The following is an 18,865-nucleotide window of genomic DNA, read 5'->3' on the forward strand; positions in this document are numbered from 1 at the left end:
TTTCAAACTTAAATTTTTCTAAAATAATATTAATGAGCCAATGTTACACATGTCATAAAAACATTCACTCTTAAAAAATCCACTTAAACTTTAAAACTAAATATTGAATTATTAACGTGAACGATGAAATTAACTAATAATGCATACAATGAATTTCACACTCGAGGTTCTCAATAGTATCAAACATGGCGATTAAAATAACTTTTAAGAATTAAATTTGTCTGTTTCCGTTCACGCTTTCTCCACTCGCCTTAATAACGCCTTATTCCTAAGAGATGCGAGTGTTGGGGGGGAGGGGGGGTTCGTTATTCTCTGATGAGTTTTCGCCTAGGCGAAAAGTTAAAGTTTCACTTCAAATTTTAAAATAATCTAGATAATACCTGGGGAAACACCTTAAAGATAATAGAAAATTTTTGTTAGCCTGTAGGACGAATGCAAATTATGAAAAACCTATGTTTGTTTTTAGAAAACAATTTTTTTTTGCAAGTACAGGGAGATATCCTTTGAGAGGGTAAGATGATATAGCGCGTTTCATCCTTAGATTGCAATGTGCATTTTAATGGGCATTTAGTATCTCTTTCCAAAGCACGATAGGTTACTGATATTAGCTTTTTTTGTGTGCTTTGTTACCAGGTATATACAAAGAGCACAAACGTTTTAGATAAAACTTTATAATTAAAAAAAATTATACATTAAAGAAAAATTATATTATTAAAAGTAAATTTTGGAATGAGATATTGTTTTTAGGAAATGCAGGTTCCTGTTTTATTTCATTAAGAGCATCATCTGATAATATTCAATTCTCTATCAGAAAGTTGCCCTCTTGGTTTCAGCCACCTTTGTCATCAATTAAGCATTAAAAATACTATGTCTGTTCAACCATAGAAATTAATTAATGGACTGTTACAAATAGTTTTCCAATGTAAAAAGAAAAAATTATTATTGTATAGAACTTATAATTTTTTTCTTTTATAACGTACCTAAAAAACTATATATAATAACCATCAGAAGGTACTTACTATTTTATGGTCTTAATAAAATCAAGAAAATAGTTTATAATTTAAAATTTACTAAGAATGATTGTAATTATTGATGGTAATTTTAATTTCAACAAGCTGCAAAATATCAGTCTGGCGACAGTTGGTACCACTTGCTCTGCACTGCAATCGGAGAGTGGGACGGACTACTCAAAAAGTGCTCGACCTTGGACCAGTAGTAGTCGAGATGTCTCCCGTGAAGAAGGAAAAAATAAAAGAAGCACGCGATGTCTCTGAGGCTAAGAATAACGCCTCGGTGTTGACTGAAAACAACTTTGGAAGCGTCACCGTGGCGGTCGTAGGAAATCCGCCAGCGAATCTTCTAGACTTTTCCTCTGACGTGTCACACTTGTGAGGAACATAGCTGTCACACTTGTGAGGAACATAGCTGTCACACTTGTGAGGAACATAGCTGTCACACTTGTGAGGAACATAGCTGTCACGGCTACAAACTCATTAATTTTTTTCCATATTTTCACTGAGAAGACTTGAACGAAGATATAACAACCGATTGAGCCGTTTTTTTTAGTGAAATGTCTGTAAAGTAACTGTTTTTTTTTTTTTTTTAAGTTAAGCCTCTCGCAAGACAATTCAAGGCGATGTCTTCATCAGAGAGAAAGTGTAGTCTTTAAAAATGTTCACTTCTGAATTTACGCTGGTCATTTATACTCCAGGGACTTATTCAATCTACGGTTATCTTCGTAAATTTGCGGGTGTTGATTTTACTTTCCTTGAACATGTTTTATTTTTCTTTTAGAAACTCTAAACATTATTTTTTTAAATTTTTTCTCGAAATAATAAATATTTCACTAGCCATTCAAACTTTTTTTACGGGAAAAATTAAATACCCCGAAAAAATTTAAATAGTAAATTTAATGATTTTTTTTACCTGTAATAATATATTTTTTTAATTCAAAAGTTGTGAGATTTCCAGTGATCCCCCTTCCTTTAAAAGAGATTGGATGAGATTTTGCTAGAAACCCCCCCCCCCATTTTTGTTTCATATTGAACTAACGTAAGTAATAAATGACCCCTAACACATATCCAGTAACAGGCTCTAATGTGTAAGCGCCGCTGGAAATAACGTGTTATTTAACGCAGGTGACTACAACTATCGTGATAACCACAGCATTTCATAAAGCTAGTCGCAAGATGTTCCCAAAGTGTACAGTAGTGTGCACAGAATGCAAGCGAACGCACAAAAAATGAACAGACGGCAACAGCGCTAGACGGCGTGGTACTTTTCTGCGCTAACAGTTGTAACACTATATTTTGGTGTGTAATTTGGGCATAAGTCATACTGAAACAGGGTTCCCTGTAGAAACGAATAAGCAGATAAGACTCCGTTCCGATGCGTATCCGTTTCATTATATAGATTAAAATCACGTTCTGCAAATCGAATTATCCCACAGTCGACGTAGCTGCTCTGGCAGCGGATTCTAGCGGCGGGCGCGGGAACTACGTGTGGTTCGCGTCCAGAAATTGTGGTTGAAAACACACTCGGCCTCAATCTTAAAGAATTCTACGTATGAATTTCGCGTCCGAGTTTATTGCCAAGAGTGTATTTGCAAAGTAAAAAAAAATAAAACACACACGAATTCGCCCGTCAACGAGGTTACGTGTCACGCACTTATCTCTAGCGATTTACATTTGCCTCCGGGTTTTTTGACGTGGCAACGTCTAATAAATCGATGAACGCCGACTGCACGCACGAAAAAGTGTCCCGTTACGCACATTCTCCCGTGGCATTGTGTCCCGTTACGCTCATTGTACGCTTGCGCCGCATCTATCTCTCTTCCACTCCATTGGAACAACCATCGATTTGACTTTTTCGAGGCACATTAAACTTGAAACACTCCCATTCGATTCCTACTTTTCCTATCATAGTCCTATCCTTAATAGAATAACACATATTGGACGAAGTTAAATAGCAAACATGTAAAAAAGTTATAGTTAAAATAATCTCTTCGTTAAAGTAATAAACATATTTGAATTAATGAGTGCAAATAAAAGTAATTTTATCAATTAAATTGTAGATTATTTTCACTCCTTCTTTGTATCCATACAAAATATTGATAATTCAATAAAAATGATTCAATTTTATTCATAAAAGTATGCAATCATTTCATAAATGTTTTGTCATGACTTTGTCACGTTAAACTATCGTCCGTAAACCGACTTTACAGACACCCAATTTTTTTTTTATTATTTCGAGTTTTCCGATGAACGAACAGGTCGTGCGTGCACACGTAGAAGGGTTAGAGGGTGAATTGGGGGGGGGGGGGATAAACCGAAGAGCGCTTTCCGACTAATTTCCACACACACGCGCGGCGCGCGCGCGCTTCTTTCCGAAAATACCGCCCTCGCGCGCGGTGGCGTTCGTGCGGTCCCGGGCGCGCTCGGGTGTTGTCGGCTCGCGTGTCGCTGCCCCCTCCCTTCCCCCTCCTACCCGGCGGACACGGCGTGAGACCGCCAACGGCGCCAGTGGCCAGCCGACGGCCTCGTGGACGTCGAAGCGACGAGCGTCTTCCGAATAAGTCGTCGTCGTCATCTTCGTCGCCGTGAAAGACCTCCCCGGGGGAAAAAAAAAAAAAAGGCATCGACCGCGTTGCGGGTCAGGGTTGAGTTTTTTTTTTATTCAACAAGTGCCAGACGACGACGCCGCGTCGGATATTGATCCGTCGACGAGGAAGAGGAGGGGTGGGTGTGTGAGGTTCGTTGCGGTCTTCGACGCCCGGGTGCGCGTTTTGAAACTTTGGGAGGGGGGGTGTGTGTGGATGAACGATCGGTACCTGTGGCCACGTGGTTGACGATGTCTCCACGTGTTTCGTGACCCCGATTCGCAGGACTCTAGTGCAGGAAGATGTCCTCCCCCAACGAGCTGTCGCTGAACTTCGACCCGGAGGCGGACGGTTCGGCGCCGACGAGGCCTGACCGTCGCGTCTCCCGCCCGCGGCTCAACATCCCGGTCCTGAGGCTGTCCTCCGTCGCCGGAGGGAGTCCGGCGCCTCCGGGGTCGCCCGTCATCACCATCCCGCTGACCCCTGGCCCCGGCGGTCTACCCTCGGGTCACCCGGGCGCCGGCATGCTCCAACTGTACCCCACCAAGGCCGGCGAGTTCATGTTCAAGCGCTTCGAAGGCTTCCGCGACTTCACCATGAACACGGCCAAGTCGGGGCTGAGCCACGGCGAGAAGACGGCCTTCTGGCTGTACAACAAGGTGCGCTCGTGGTCCAAGAAGTGGTTCACGCACATCTTCCTGTTCCTGGTGGTGCTGACGTACAGCCTGGTCGGGGCCGTCATCTTCATCGCCGTCGAAGGCACCTCGGAGGAGGCGGAGCGCGCCGACGTGCGCCAAGAGCGCTCGGACATGCTGCAGGACGTGCGGAAGCTCGCGTTCGACCCGCAGTACGCCGACGCGGAGGAGTGGGAGGGCGCGGCGACGAGGCGCGTGCGCGAGTTCGAGGACCGGCTGCACGAGGCCTTCAAGCACGGCCACGTCGTCAACGACACCAAGGTGTGGAGCTTCTGGAACGCCGTCTTCTACTGCGGCACCATCTACACCACCATCGGTGAGTGTGCCGGCTCGCGTTCCGCGCACTCTGCTGTACACGTGTGCCGGCTCAGTTTCTGTGTTCGGTGCTGTATGTTCTCTCGCATTTCGTGCAATCTGCTGTACACATATGCCGGCTCAGTTTCTCTGCCCGGTGCTGTATGTTCTCTCGCATTCCGTGCACTCTACTGTACACATATTTTGCTAATATGTGGGCTCCGTTCCTGTGCACTCTACTGTACACATATTTTGCTAATATGCCGGCTCCGTTCCTGTGCACTCTACTGTACACATATTTTGCTTATATGCCGGCTCCGTTCCTGTGCACTCTACTGTACACATATTTTGCTTATATGCCGGCTCAGTTTCTGTGATCGGTGCTGTGCATTCGCTTGCATTCCGTGCACTCTAATGTAAACATATTTTGCTAATATTCCGGCTCCGTTCCTGTTCACTCTACTGTACACATATTTTGGTAATATGCCGGCTCCGTTCCTGTGCCCTCTACTGTACACATATTTTGCTAATATGTGGGCTCCGTTCCTGTGCACTCTACTGTACACATATTTTTGTAATATGCCGGCTCCGTTTCTGTGATCAGTGCTGTGCGTTCGCTTGCATTCCGTGCACTCTACTGTACACACATTTTGGTAATATGCCGGCTCCGTTTATGTGCATGGTGATGTATGTTTGCTCGCATTCCTTGCACTCTACTGGACACATATTTTTTAAACAAATATGCCGGCTTCGTTCCTGTGCACTCTACTGTACACAGATTTTGGTAATATGCTGGCTCCGTTTATGTGCACGGTGCAATACGTTTGCTCGCATTCCGTGCACTCTGCTGTACACATATGTTAGTAATATCACTTAAACGGGATTTAGGTCCCCACATCCTGCGATTAGCTTTGAGATTTCGTGTGGTTATCTAATTATGTGTTTTAAAGTTTAGGGAGGTATTATTTATGGCCTGACATACAGTTTAAAAAATTAGAATATAAGATAGCGGGGCTTAATCCCCCACTATTTTATCGGTAAAAAATTAAATTCTTTATAACTCCTGCTAAGGGTACAGGGTCAGAATCTTTCTCGACAGGTACTTCAGCTTATTTTCGACCTGTTAAAAGTTCATCATAATAAATCCATAATTAACAATTATGTCGCACCCTTGATATACATTACAAGGGTGATTTATCTTTTTATTTCAATTAAATGTAAAACAGATGCCATATTTGTATCGTGAAGTTCCCGTACAGCAGTATAATTTTTAAATTATGTCTTAAAGTTTCATCTTTCACTGTGTTATCAGCGAGAGTCATCTTATATTGACACTGTCATTTGGCTCTGGTTTTTTTTACCAGTCTTTAGTATCCCTACAGCTCAGCTCTTTAGCGATAGTGTTCTGTGTACTGCACTGTACGTCTGAGAGATTTTCAGCACTATCGGTGATCTCTCCTTCTGATCTTTCGGATAACACTTGGAATTTGCTTGTATGCTTTCAAACCATCAAAAATAAAATACCATAACATGAGAAGAAAATAGGATTATTGTTTGTATTTCAAGACATAAATAGGCAAGCAATTGTTTTTGAGGTGTAACATCTTAGCTTTTGGGATACGCATTTAGTTTGAATAATTTCGTGATTACGATTTAATTGAAGTCACTCCAACGCATGCGCTAGCGGTCGAATGGGAAGACAGGTACGTAGCGGAGCATGCTGTATGCCAGTTGTAGCGGCCAGAAGGGGAGACGGCAGGGGAGAGGTAGAAATGACGCAGCAGTTATGCTACGGGAATTCTCGTAACACTGCTTGTGTGTGTCTTCTCAGTTTTTTTTTTTTTCAATTATCATTTCTTGTTCAATCAAAAAAAATACTAATAATTTATTTCTTTCAACAGCTAATAAGCAAGACGTTTCATCACTTCTGTCACGCGTGCACTACACGCGCACACTTTTAGTAGTATACGAGTGTATCTAACGACGTCCATATGTAAATTAGGGGACGCACCACAACGCCGAACGTACAATAACGCCGAATTACCACAACGCCGAAATACATTAACGCCGAAAAATGTCATTGCAGGACTGCCACAAAGGTTAGGTTAGGTAAGGTTAGCACACAAATTCATTCAGTTGTTTTTCATTTTGCTCATGTGGCCACCCCTCCCCGCAGCGACATTTTTCGGCGTTACTGTATTTCGGCGTTGTGGTACACAGCAGTTTTCTAGCTGTCGGCGTTGCGGTCAATTTGGTATTCGGCGTTATTGTACGTTCGACGTTGTGGTATTTCGGCGTTGTGGTAACGACCCGTCTTCAAGCTCACCTTGCTGTATTCATGAAGTAACTGTATTTGGGATAATTGGTTCTCAAGCGACCAGTGCCTGCACCAACTTCAATGTATTTTCCTGACATTATTCGGCCGTTGAATTTTAATACGACAGATTGCAAAAAAAAAAAAAATGTGAGCGAGTCTTTTATGCACTCACCAGAGATGTTTAACATATAACCTCGGTAACGTCCCAATTCATGTGTTCTCTTGTTGCATATACACTTACAATACCAAACTTGGGACACGAAATTTAACGCGGAATTCTTTAAAATATAGCGAGGGTGATAAATATAGAAAGTTTTGTTTTCAACAAAAATTTATGGACGCGAATCACGCGTAGTTTCCGCTCCCACCGCTAGAAATCGCTGCTGGAGCAGCTATGTCAACTATCTATTTATTCGTTTAGCATAGAGTAATGTTAAACTATATAATGAATCTGCTCCGGCAAAAGCGAAAAAGACTTAAACGTACTAAATATTTATTTGGACCTTATTTTTCAACAATAAATTTAATCAAATCTTGTAAAAAATTTATTAAATACTTGGTCATTTAAAAGTTTTCCTTTGTCTTTGTGAACTTTGGTCCACGCCATCGACCACAGATGGTAGCACAGTGGTTACACATTTCCGTTCCATGTTACTTCCTTTCAATTCTCTCCTACCAAATGCTGTATAACGAGAGTCAAGATATCACACTTCAAAACTGACTAAAGTAACAATTCCTCCATGACTGTCTCGTACTCACCGCTGGGTTGCACATTTGCGCAGGTGAATTGTTGGCTCAAAAGGTCGCGAGTGGACGGGCGTTTAAGATAATACTGATACTTGTTATTTTTACAATTTCCACAGAGAAAAAGGTTTGTTTGAATCAAACAAATATTTGTTTATATATGGCGAAACAAAATTTATTTGGTGGAACAAAATATTTTGTTAGTTTAACCGAACTCGGTAGGTAACAAAAATTATTTGTTATACCTAACCAAATAGACATTTGAGTTGACAAAATAATTTTGTTGGGTCAACAGAATCTTTCCTACTACAAAATATTTGTTTGAATTAACAAAATATATTTATTTCGCCATATATAAAGAAATATTTTGTAGAGGCAAACAAACCTTTCTCTCAGTGTAGAAAGTAGTTTCATGGGAGAAGTAAGCAACCATTCACCGTGCTGTTTTTCACGTTTAAAGTTATTTGCAATTAACTTCTTGAATGTGGCCACTGCTACTTTCACGTGTACCTGTTAATGTTCAAAAGGTTGATGTTCCTCAGCTTAGCACTACTACATGCACTGAGAAAAAGGTTTGTTTGAATCAAACAAATATTTGTTTATATATGGCGAAACAAATATTTATTTGGTGGAACAAAATATGTTCTTAGCTTAACCAAACTCGGTAAGAAACAAAAATTTTTTGTTACACCTAACCAAATATACATTTGAGTTGACAACATCATTTTGTTGGGTCGACAGAATCTTACCTACTACAAAATATTTGTTTCAATTAACAAAATATATTTATTTCGCCACATACAAACACATATTTTGTTGAGGCAAACAAAACTTTCTCTCAGTGTGGAGCCCTGGAAAGTCGTGTGTCAGTTTTCCAGGCCGTGCGTGATGAAGGGTTAGTTAGGGGTCGATAACAACCGGGCGGTCGCATATGAACGGGACAAGCCTTGTTGGTCAGTCGAGTCTAAACGGCTGACGGGCTGACGATTCTCTACTGTGACGCAGATGATCCTTAAGGGGCCCGCTTCGACAGGGGTGTATCTGTGCTAGCGAGGCGGGATGATAAGCGCGACGCTCGCTGGTGCTTCTAGCGCGGTGTCTCCTCTGGACTGACGCACAGTCTTCTCGTCGGCACAGGATAACTGTGAAATTCGAGCGGTGATCGTAACGTTATATGGCGGAGAAATGAAGATAAAAGTGTAATGCAAGTCCCTTAAGTGCTTTCAAGACTCTGTTCCAGTTGTTTTATGCCTAAAAATTACTCTGAAAACATGCGTTTTAGTCATTATAACTCTTCTTAAAATACAGTTTAAAAACTTAATCCGAAATCAAAAGTACGTTTCGGCCCTCAGTGAACTCTTAAATGCTTTTCGTAAATAGACCCCACTCGGATATCTCGAGTAGTTTTGAAATAGCGTTGTTTTTTCCTGAAGCTCTGCGCACCGTGTGTGTGCCCGGGTAGGCGGGGCCCTTAAGTGCCCCATACATAACCCGGATATGCTCGCCGAGCATGTTCATCGCATAGCCACAATCTATGCGAGCATGCTTTCCTCTTTTTTTTTTCGATATTACAGACAGTGGGTGCTGTACACGCTTAAAGATTGCTAGTGGCATTGCACGGTTTGGTCGAATTATTTTAATTTGATGATGAGCCAAAAAAAAAAAAAGAGAAGAGATTGGTTTGAAAACGTAGCTTGTGGAATGGAATCGCTATAGCGACATGTTACTGCTGAGAGAGCCAACAGATCTGCATTGTTATTTTAGGATGGATAAACGTACATTCAGTCCTTTTGTTAAATCTAGTTACTAAGAAAAATTAGGGAAAAAATCTTACATTGAGCTAAGGGAATCAGGAAGTGTAGACGAACGACTAATCACTACCATACGCATACCTACTAGCTACTGGCAGAAGTTACGAAGGTTTCGAAGTTCAGCTGTGCTGTTTCACATTCTTGGTAAACAGTGAAATATAGTAAATTAATATATCAGAATGTCAGCTGGTAGATATCATCACTTCCACTTCCCATTGTTAAGGATGTTTTTGTTTATTTTTCATATTTCAAGACGAAAGGTAGCATTTAAATTGTCAACTATTTCATTCACAAAGTTGACGTCGGCGTCTGGAAAATTTTGTCATGCTTTTTTTTTTCTTTAGTTGTTCGCAGCACTCTTGTTTGATATGCCACCTGACATACAAATTCCCTACTCCTTTCAACCCACACTAGTCAAAGAATGCGATATAAGTTTATGAAACACTCCGGAAAAAAACTCCTATTATCGTTGAAAGACATTACGATGCGACAGGCAAAACCTTGATTGTTGTCACAACAGACAGCACACTCGCTGTGGGCTCGGGGCGAGCATGTTGGGACCTGCCACACACTGGCGCATATGCTCGGTCTGGGCACAGCTTGAACCGGTGGGTACAGAAGCTTCAACATTTTGCACAATCAAGTTCTTTATGGAACTTAGGTTAGCATTTAGAAAGGATGGGGGAAGAAAAAATTGGTTGTCTGTAAAGTCGGTTTACGGACGATATTTTACAGTTACAACGTCATAACAAAACATAGTTGAAATGATTGCATAATTTTATGAATAAAATTGAATTATTTTTATTGATCACTAATTTTTATGGATACAAAGAAGGAGTGAAATGAAATCTACAATTTAATTGATAAATTTACTTTTATTTCTACTCATTAATACAAATATGTTTATTATTTTAACTATAACTTTTATACATGTTTGCTATTTAACTTCTTCCAATCTGTGTTATTCTGTTAAGGAAAGGACGATGATAGGAAAAGTAGGAAACGAATGGGAGTGTTTCAAGTTTAATGTGCCTCGAAAAATTCAAATCGATGGTTCTTCCAATCGAGTGGAAGAGAGATAGATGCGGCGCAATGAGCGTAACGGGACACAGCGTAACGGGGAAAATGTGCGTAACGGGACACTTTTAAGTGCGTGCAGCCGGGGTTCATCATTTTATTAGACGTTGTCACGTCAAAAAAATTAGGATCCACTACTTTTCCATCGGTTAGGATGGCTAGTTCCGACATAAAAGTGTTTACAAGCCTCGCAGAGGGGCGCGTAACCGGACGAGATGACCAGTAGAGGCGAAGGAGCGCTGCGAAGCGCCGGCCGGGGTCGCCCTTAGCGACCGCGAGGGGGGGCTCCCAGGGCACTCCTCGGCGCGGCCCGGGACGCCCCGACCTTTGACCCCGCCGCGCGCCGTCACGGGGTCACGAGGTCACAAGTCTCCCGCGCGCGGCGCGCAGCGGAGACATGCAGACTCCCCCGGGAGAGGTCGCAAGGGCAGACTCACAGTTCCTTTGTGGACCGCCCCCTAGTGGTACGACTCCGCGATTATTTCTGAAATTACGGGCCGCTTCTTCTTTTGCATTATGAAGGAAAAAAAAATTAGAATGCATTTTTTTTTCTGTTTCGATGCGCGCGTAGGGGAAGCCTACAACTCACGTAGTTTCGGTTCCCTGCAAGAATTTCCGAAGATTTCCGAAGTTTTGCGTTTTGGTATCAACGCCACTTCAGCCGCTAAATAGAAAGTTTCCAATGAAAACAAGCATGTTGTGACTGACCTAACCTAACCTAACCCTTCGATTTTTTTAAATTTCAATTTTTGAGAGAAATCCGAAGTTGCACGAACGTGGTAGGGAACCGAAACTGCTTGAGTTGTAGGCTACCGGCGCGCGTAGCAGGCAACAAAAAAATAGACAGGATAATAAAATACTTATAACATACAAAAGCTTTTAAACAATATACTTTGGGGATTGATATTAATTACTAGTCCGTATAATTAAAAGAAAGAATGTTCTGTTTATTTTTAAATGTGTTGATTCGAACGCGAAGAGACCAGGCCGCGGTGCCAGGTTCGGAGCTAGCAGGCCGCCACGCATGGCCACTGGCGCCGTGACGTAAGGCATTCCACGCATGCCTGCCCGGATTACAAGGGGTCGTCGATACTCACACCTTCCCCCCCCCCCTCCCTCCCTACGCACCACCCAAACACCCCGCGCATCGTCTTGCATCGGGTGCCGTTATCCATCGCTGAGCGGCCTTGAAAATTCCGCGACGCCACCCTTCTGGAATGTTCGAGCGTCGGGGTCGGTTCGGGATGACGCGACTCGCCACAGCTGCTCTCGTCGGTTCGAGAAGGGCGCTGCAGACTACACTTAAGCAGCGGACTCCGGCTAGTTTTTTTGGGTGACAGAGTTCCCGCGCGAGGAGTGTGGCCTAGTGAGGAGTGTGAACTGTGGAACTTGACAGACACTGATTGACTTGAGAATAAACATTTTTAAGTGTGAGGAATTGGTGATTAAGCATTGTTGAGTGAGATCATTTATTAGTGATGCAATTATAAGTATTCACTAAGACTTTAACAAAACTTAATTGGGCTATCGCTTACGAACCCAGTTCTTCCCACTTTAAATAGGTCGTAACAGTATTTTTGAAAATATGTTTATGTTACCATATATAATTTAATTAATTATGAATTTTTTAATCGATTTTAATTTAAGAAATAATTAATTAAATTAATTAGGATAAACTTTGTACACATTTATTTCTTTTTGTTATTAATTAACATTCATCTCATTTATTTTAGTCAATATATCATTAATTTTACACTCGTGTTCATAATTGAATTTATAACTTTCTAGCCATACTTGTAATGTCAATCCATTCCTTATATAAATTGTATTTTTTTAAATTATTTGCATGCAAAATTAAAGTTAGTTATTTTTTTACTACGCCAAGTAAAGTTTAAATTTTAACGCCCCTGCATTAGTACATGCACCCAAATTTTTTATGTGTAACGTCTTACCTCATTGGTATACGACACTTGGTGGGAGTAATTTTCGTCAATGGAACGGACGTTGCATGGAACGGAAATGCTACACAACTATGCTGTCATCTGGGGTTGGTGGTGCGAACCAAAGTTTTTAAAAGATGGGCAGTATTTTAATCAAACTCCTTGTCGAAAATCGGGTCCAAAGCCAGGGACGATATTTTTTTGACGTGACAAAGTCTAATAAATCGATAAACGCCGGCTGCACGCACGAACAAGTGTCCCGTTTCGCATATTGTCCCGTTTCGCTGTGTCCCGTTAGGCTCATTTTATATTGCTATTTGCTAACATGAACCTCCTAGCATTGCGACCGATTCCGTGGCGTAATTCTGTTTTCATGCATTTCAATGTAACATTTTCATTGCTATTTGCTAACCCGTTCCTCCTAGCATTGCTGCTGAGTCCGTGGCGCAAATATATTATTTTTGACTGCATTTTGGTGTTGGGTAAGCCATTTTCCTTCACATCATCCTTGATACAGTCCCATTCGTTTCCTACTTTTCCTATTATTGTCCTATCCTTACCAGAATAACACAGATTGTAAGAAGTTAAATAGCAAACATGTATAAAAGTTATAGTTAAAATAATCTGTTCGTTAAAGTAATAAAAATATTTGAATAAATGTGTGCAAATAAAAGTAAATTTATCAATTAAATTGTATATTTCATTTCACTCCTTCTTTGTATTCATAAAAAATAGTGATAATTTATAAATGATTCAATTTTATTCATAAAAGTATGCAATCATTTCATCAATGTTTTGTTTATGACGTTGTCACGTTAAACTATTGTCCGTAAACAGACTTTACAGACAACCAATTTTTTTTTTAACGATTCCACGTGTTAAATTTCGTGTCTTGAGCTAACGTATTATAGGCGTGTGTGTGTGTGTGTGTGTTTGCAACATGAGAACACGTGAGCTGGCTCGTTAGCGAGGTCACGTGTGCAGTATTGGTCAAGTTTTCCTCCTCTTGTGTGAATCCCGGCGCGACCGCGTCGCACGACCCCCTCGAGTAATGATCGTCACACGATGACCTCTCTGTCTCTAGAGGGACGCAAGTTGATGGATGGCCGAGATTCTTCCCCCCCCCCCCTTACTCACCCTCTCGTGATCGACCTAGCCTTGTGAGAACCGAAACCCCGGGTTCAACCAGCCCCAATCGTCGACCATGTCGTCGAAAAGCGCGCGCTCCCCGTCAATTTTTATCGACGACGGCTGTCACGCGAGTCAACATAATCATTCTCCCTCCCCTCCCCCCCCCCCCCTTCACCACATGATGTTACACCAAAATATTCCAATCAGAAGATTCCCTGAATTGGAGCTTTGCACTTCAAATTTTTTATTTGTAAATGGAAAAGATTATGCTGATGTAAAAATCACCGATATTTATACACTTGTGCATTCTCATTTGAAAGCAACTGTATCACTACAAGATAAGAATTCGGATTCTTAACAGGGTAATTATTTATGCTTTGTATTGTCCAATGACCTCCAAGTCGTTCGTATAACTTTCCCCGAAAAGCTTTCCAGTGTTAACTGCACGCATTAAATTATTGAATATTTGATCATATTTACATGTGTTGAAAAAAATTACGCTTAAATGAAACATCGATTAAGATATAAAGAATATACGCCAGTTTTCTAAAAAAAAAAAAAAAAAAAAAAAAAAAAAGCTCAGTATTATCACGAAAGACGCATTTCATGTATGCAAAATTAACCTTTACCATGTATTTTTCGATTTGCAATATATTTCTAGTAGTATTACAAGATTTTTTTTTTTGCCTTCTGATTTTGAAAGGAAATCTTTTGTAAATCCGGTTTCTAAGTCTCAAGTGTGAAACGTGGCTGTCATTGCCATAAGCCCGAGGGATTTTTCGGTGTTCTCTGGTTTATTCCACACCCTATTCATTCCATAAAAAAAACTCAGTATACAACCACCAAAACAGAAAATACTAAAAAAACAATTATAACAAACAACATAACACAACTTTCATCAGAAACAGAATAAGAAAAAAAAGAATAATACTTATTATCAAATAATAAACTAAACGGATTCTATATCTAACAGTTAAACCAGTAGATATGTAAAAATAATAAAATAAAAAAATTATAAATTAATCATTGGAATAAATATCTAAAGATAAACCCTTAGAATAAAATCCAAATAAAAAAATTGGTTGTCTGTAAAGTCGGTTTACGGACGATAGTTTAACGTGACAACGTCATAACAAAACATTGATGAAATGATTGCATACTTTTATAAATAAAATTGAATCATTTTTATTGAATTATCGCTATTTTGTATGGATGCAAAGAAGGAGTGAAATGAAATCTACAATTTAATTTATAAATTTACTTTTATTTGCACTCATTAATTCAAATATGTATATTACTTTAACGAAGATATTATTTTAACTATAACTTTTTATACATTTGCTATTTAACTTATTCCAATCTGTGTTATTCTGTTAAGGATAGGACGATGATAGGAAAAGTAGGAAACGAATGGGAGTGTTTCAAGTTTAATGTGCCTCGAAAAAGTCAAATGGACGGTTGTTCCAATCGAGTGTAAGAGAGATAGATGCGGCGCAAGCGTACAATGAGCGTAACGGGACACAGCGAAACGGGACAATGTACGTAACGGGACATTTTTTCGTCGTGCAGCCGGCGTTTATCGATTTATTAGACGTTACGTCAAAAGGAAACTCACATTCTCTTTTAGTTGCTCCATCGTGTCTCACTACCCAATGTCAGCGAGATATCAGTAACCTATTTTATCGACGTATTCACGGATTTTATTGACATGTTAGAATGAAAAAAGGTAATTGTTTCTGATTGAGTATCCAGTTGCATTTTAACATAAAAGATTAAAATAAAGAAAAATAGTTGGACGTGTCTGTGATGCGAACCATAATAACGAAAACACATTTGATTTTCAAAATATGTATGAAACTTTAAACAACATTTCTCCCGGAAGAAACTGTCCTATGTAACGCATCCCATTGTATTTAGCATATAAAAAAATTAAAATAAAATGAACGGTTGAATGTGTTTGTATTTTGAAACTGTGCAGTTACCTATATATATATATATATATATATATATATATATATTTTTTTTGGACGGTACGCATTACAAAGATTTGATATAAACTCTATAAAGCGACAACGTAAAATTATACGGTTTTTTTGCCGCTTCTGCAGTTGGTTCACTTTGAACCTGGATGACTCTCGGGTCGATTAGATGCACTTAGCCGAGAAGTATCGAATAACGAGTCACCCAGCAGAGATGTCCCACGAGCCAGCAGCCAATGAACAGGCGACGAGGATGATAGTGGGGTCCGCTCTGAAAGGCAGTGAACCCGCGAATATTTCCAGAATATATATATATTTTTTTTTCATCCGTCTTTCACTTTACCACATGCATGTTGTCAAAATACACGTCAAGTAACAGTCGTATACTTTTGTTTTATTAAGTCAAACTCAATGAAAACTAAAAAAAAAAAAACATTTAAATAAATCAATTAGCAGCAATTATATAATTAGTAAAAAATGTAAGATTATATATCTGTTACTGATTATGATTTAACGTATGGAAAACTCAAAAATTTTAAAATTTTGAAAGAATTTTCTCTTACTGAAGAAATTATTCTAGTGATTCTTTAGTTCATTCAGGTTATGCGTAACGCCAGTGGGAGGCTATTCGCTCGTTCCTGACGAAAATTTGATAGAAAACTTACATGCCTCCAGTTCGATTGTATGTATTCATCGTCTGACCTTCGGGAGCACGATATCCACTTGTCCGTCACGATCACCTGAATTATGAACGCGTACCAGGACCCGGGAGTGAAGCCAGCAGCACTTGACGTGACTATACCTAGGGAAATCAACCAGTTCATGTAAAATGCTTTACATAAAGACCTAGTGTCTTTATACGACGAGTCGAGCCCATTAACAATGTCAGTTGTATAAACCAAACATTTCCGAACCTTTACGCTAATCATGTCATTAGTACATACATACCTAACGATTAACAATCAAAAACCGAAAGTTCAATTGGAAGTTTAATAAAAGGAAAGGAAGCACAATCGGAAGCAAATCAAATGAAAAAAATTAAGTGAACTTATTACGTAAACCGAAGTACAGACTAAATAAAAAATTGGTTGTCTGTAAAGTCGGTTTACGGACGATAGTTTAACGTGACAACGTCATAACAAAAAATTGATGAAATGATTGCATACTTTTATAAATAAAATTAAATCATTTTTATTTTGTTAATAAAAGAATAAATACTTGAAATTATACTAGTAATCAGATTTTTAAAAAGAAAGAATAATTAACTTTTATTGCAGAAATTTTTGTTGTAATAATAAATGAAAACCACATTAACTTTTCACTTCACTTCATAAACAGTCGACGAAACAGTTCACGTGTAGATGACTTGTAATTATTTTTAAAAACTGGCGTTTAGTTATAAAGTTTAAATATAATTATGAACAAGTTTTCATATAAATAAAGTGTAATAAAATATCTATTATCAATTATATGAATCACCATAATTTTTAGTAACATAACCTATTATTACTGCACTCGCCGACAGATGCTACTTTTTTAATAATAAAAGAATAAATACTTGAAATTATACTAGTAATCAGATTTTTAAAATGCAAGAATAATTAACCTTTATTGACGAAATTGTTTTTGTAATAATCAATGAAAACCACATTAACTTTTATTTTAAATATAATTATGAACAAGTTTTCATATAAATAAATTAAAATCAAATATCTAATATAACATATTATTACCTCGGACGCATAGGCCAATCGAGTGAGATAGATGCGCCGCAAGCGTACAATGAGCGTAACGGGACACAGCGTAACGGAACAATGTGCGTAACGGGACACTGTTTCGTGCGTGCAGCCGGCGTTCATCAATTTATTAGACGTTGTCACGTCAAAAAAATTATTTCTTGACTTCCTAAACATTCAGTAAAATATTTTTTAACATTACGTTGAAACCTCTTTTATGCGACCCTAAGTTCGTCCGGATCACGCAATAATCCTTGACAGGTTTTTACTCATTTTATTTAATGTTCACATTTCTTGTTCAAAAGTTTTCAAGTTCACTTTCACGAAATGAGAAATATATACAGCGCAAACTTTTAGCATAATTAGCTGCCAAAAACATTTTTAACATTTTCGGTTGTACAAGTAAGGATAATTTAATTTATTGCAGAACTGATTCTTTTTAGGTTTAAATGCATTGTCACGGGCTACTTCATGATATGGTTTGAATTTCTATCACTAAAACTCATTTCATGTTTCTTTGCTGTAAAAATCGTAACAAATTTGAGAATATTTAAATGCTAGGTAAAATTAATTAATATTTTCTGAAAAAGATTCAAACCATTTCTTGAAGTAGCCAGTAGCATTCCAGTAAGAAGCGCACCAGCTGACAAATGTTCATGGCGTGCTTGTAGTTTCAGCTCCAGCTGAACTAGTGGTGATAAACTGAGCTTCATTGAAACGCCGCACGTGTTTTAAACAGAAGAAAATGGACGAATTCTTTGTTTAGAAATTATTTGAAAATATTTTTAAAATATTATTTTAATATAATGTAAATTTTAAATGTTAATTTTTGTTACAATACTCAGTATTCTACGATAAGTCTGCTTATTTAAGTATTTTGATTTGCGTTTTACCCGTATTACCCGGATTATCCGGATTTTCGTATGTCCGGATTGCCTTTCGTCCCAGTTAGTACGGATTAACGAGTTTAAACTGTATTTAAGGGATAAGTACATAATTAGGAAAAGAGGAAAAATAAATTAATTAAAATAGTTTACAGGTGAATATTTACTCAAATTAAAGAAACGATGAAAAACAGATTTTTAACTAGTCAGCCATAAACACAATATGGCATGCCTTTGTTGACGAATATTTTATATTCCAAGTTGGAGCAGTCATTCGATGTTATCGCCCCGTCAGCGGTTGGCAACTCAAATAGTCCGACTTTACCCAAGTTTTGTTTAAAATCGACACGACATATAGCGCCACTATAGTTGTTTTGTAAGATCACAGAGAGCGATGATACTTGATACGTTAATACTTATAGTCAAATAATAATTTTAATGTTTATGACGGAATGAAATGTATGAATTTAATAACAAATATTTAAAAAAAACTAATATTAATTTAATTTTATCCCATATTGAATGCGGTTTTTTTTAACGTTAATACACAATCATCATTACTGAAGAAAATGAAATAAGAAGGTATAATATAGTCCATAGTGTAAAAAAAACTCTCATTGTCTGTAAATTGTATCAAGTATCCTGAAAAAGAAAAAGTC

The 18,865-nt window shown here is 38.8% G+C and overlaps 1 protein-coding gene across 1 annotated transcript in view; it reads left to right on the forward strand.

Annotated features, from left to right (window-relative positions):
- The first annotated feature begins 3,495 nt into the window (after positions 1-3,495).
- LOC134540833 (uncharacterized) overlaps positions 3,496-18,865 on the forward strand; it is a 75,851-nt gene continuing 60,481 nt past the window's right edge. The window contains exon 1 of the mRNA XM_063383802.1: positions 3,496-4,609. Within this exon, the coding sequence (XP_063239872.1) occupies positions 3,901-4,609 (709 nt within the window). The 5' untranslated portion in view covers positions 3,496-3,900. The remainder of the gene's footprint in view (positions 4,610-18,865) is intronic.

The sequence above is a fragment of the Bacillus rossius genome, chromosome 17, assembly GCF_032445375.1.
Source record: "Bacillus rossius redtenbacheri isolate Brsri chromosome 17, Brsri_v3, whole genome shotgun sequence".
NCBI classification, from domain to species: domain Eukaryota; kingdom Metazoa; phylum Arthropoda; class Insecta; order Phasmatodea; family Bacillidae; genus Bacillus; species Bacillus rossius.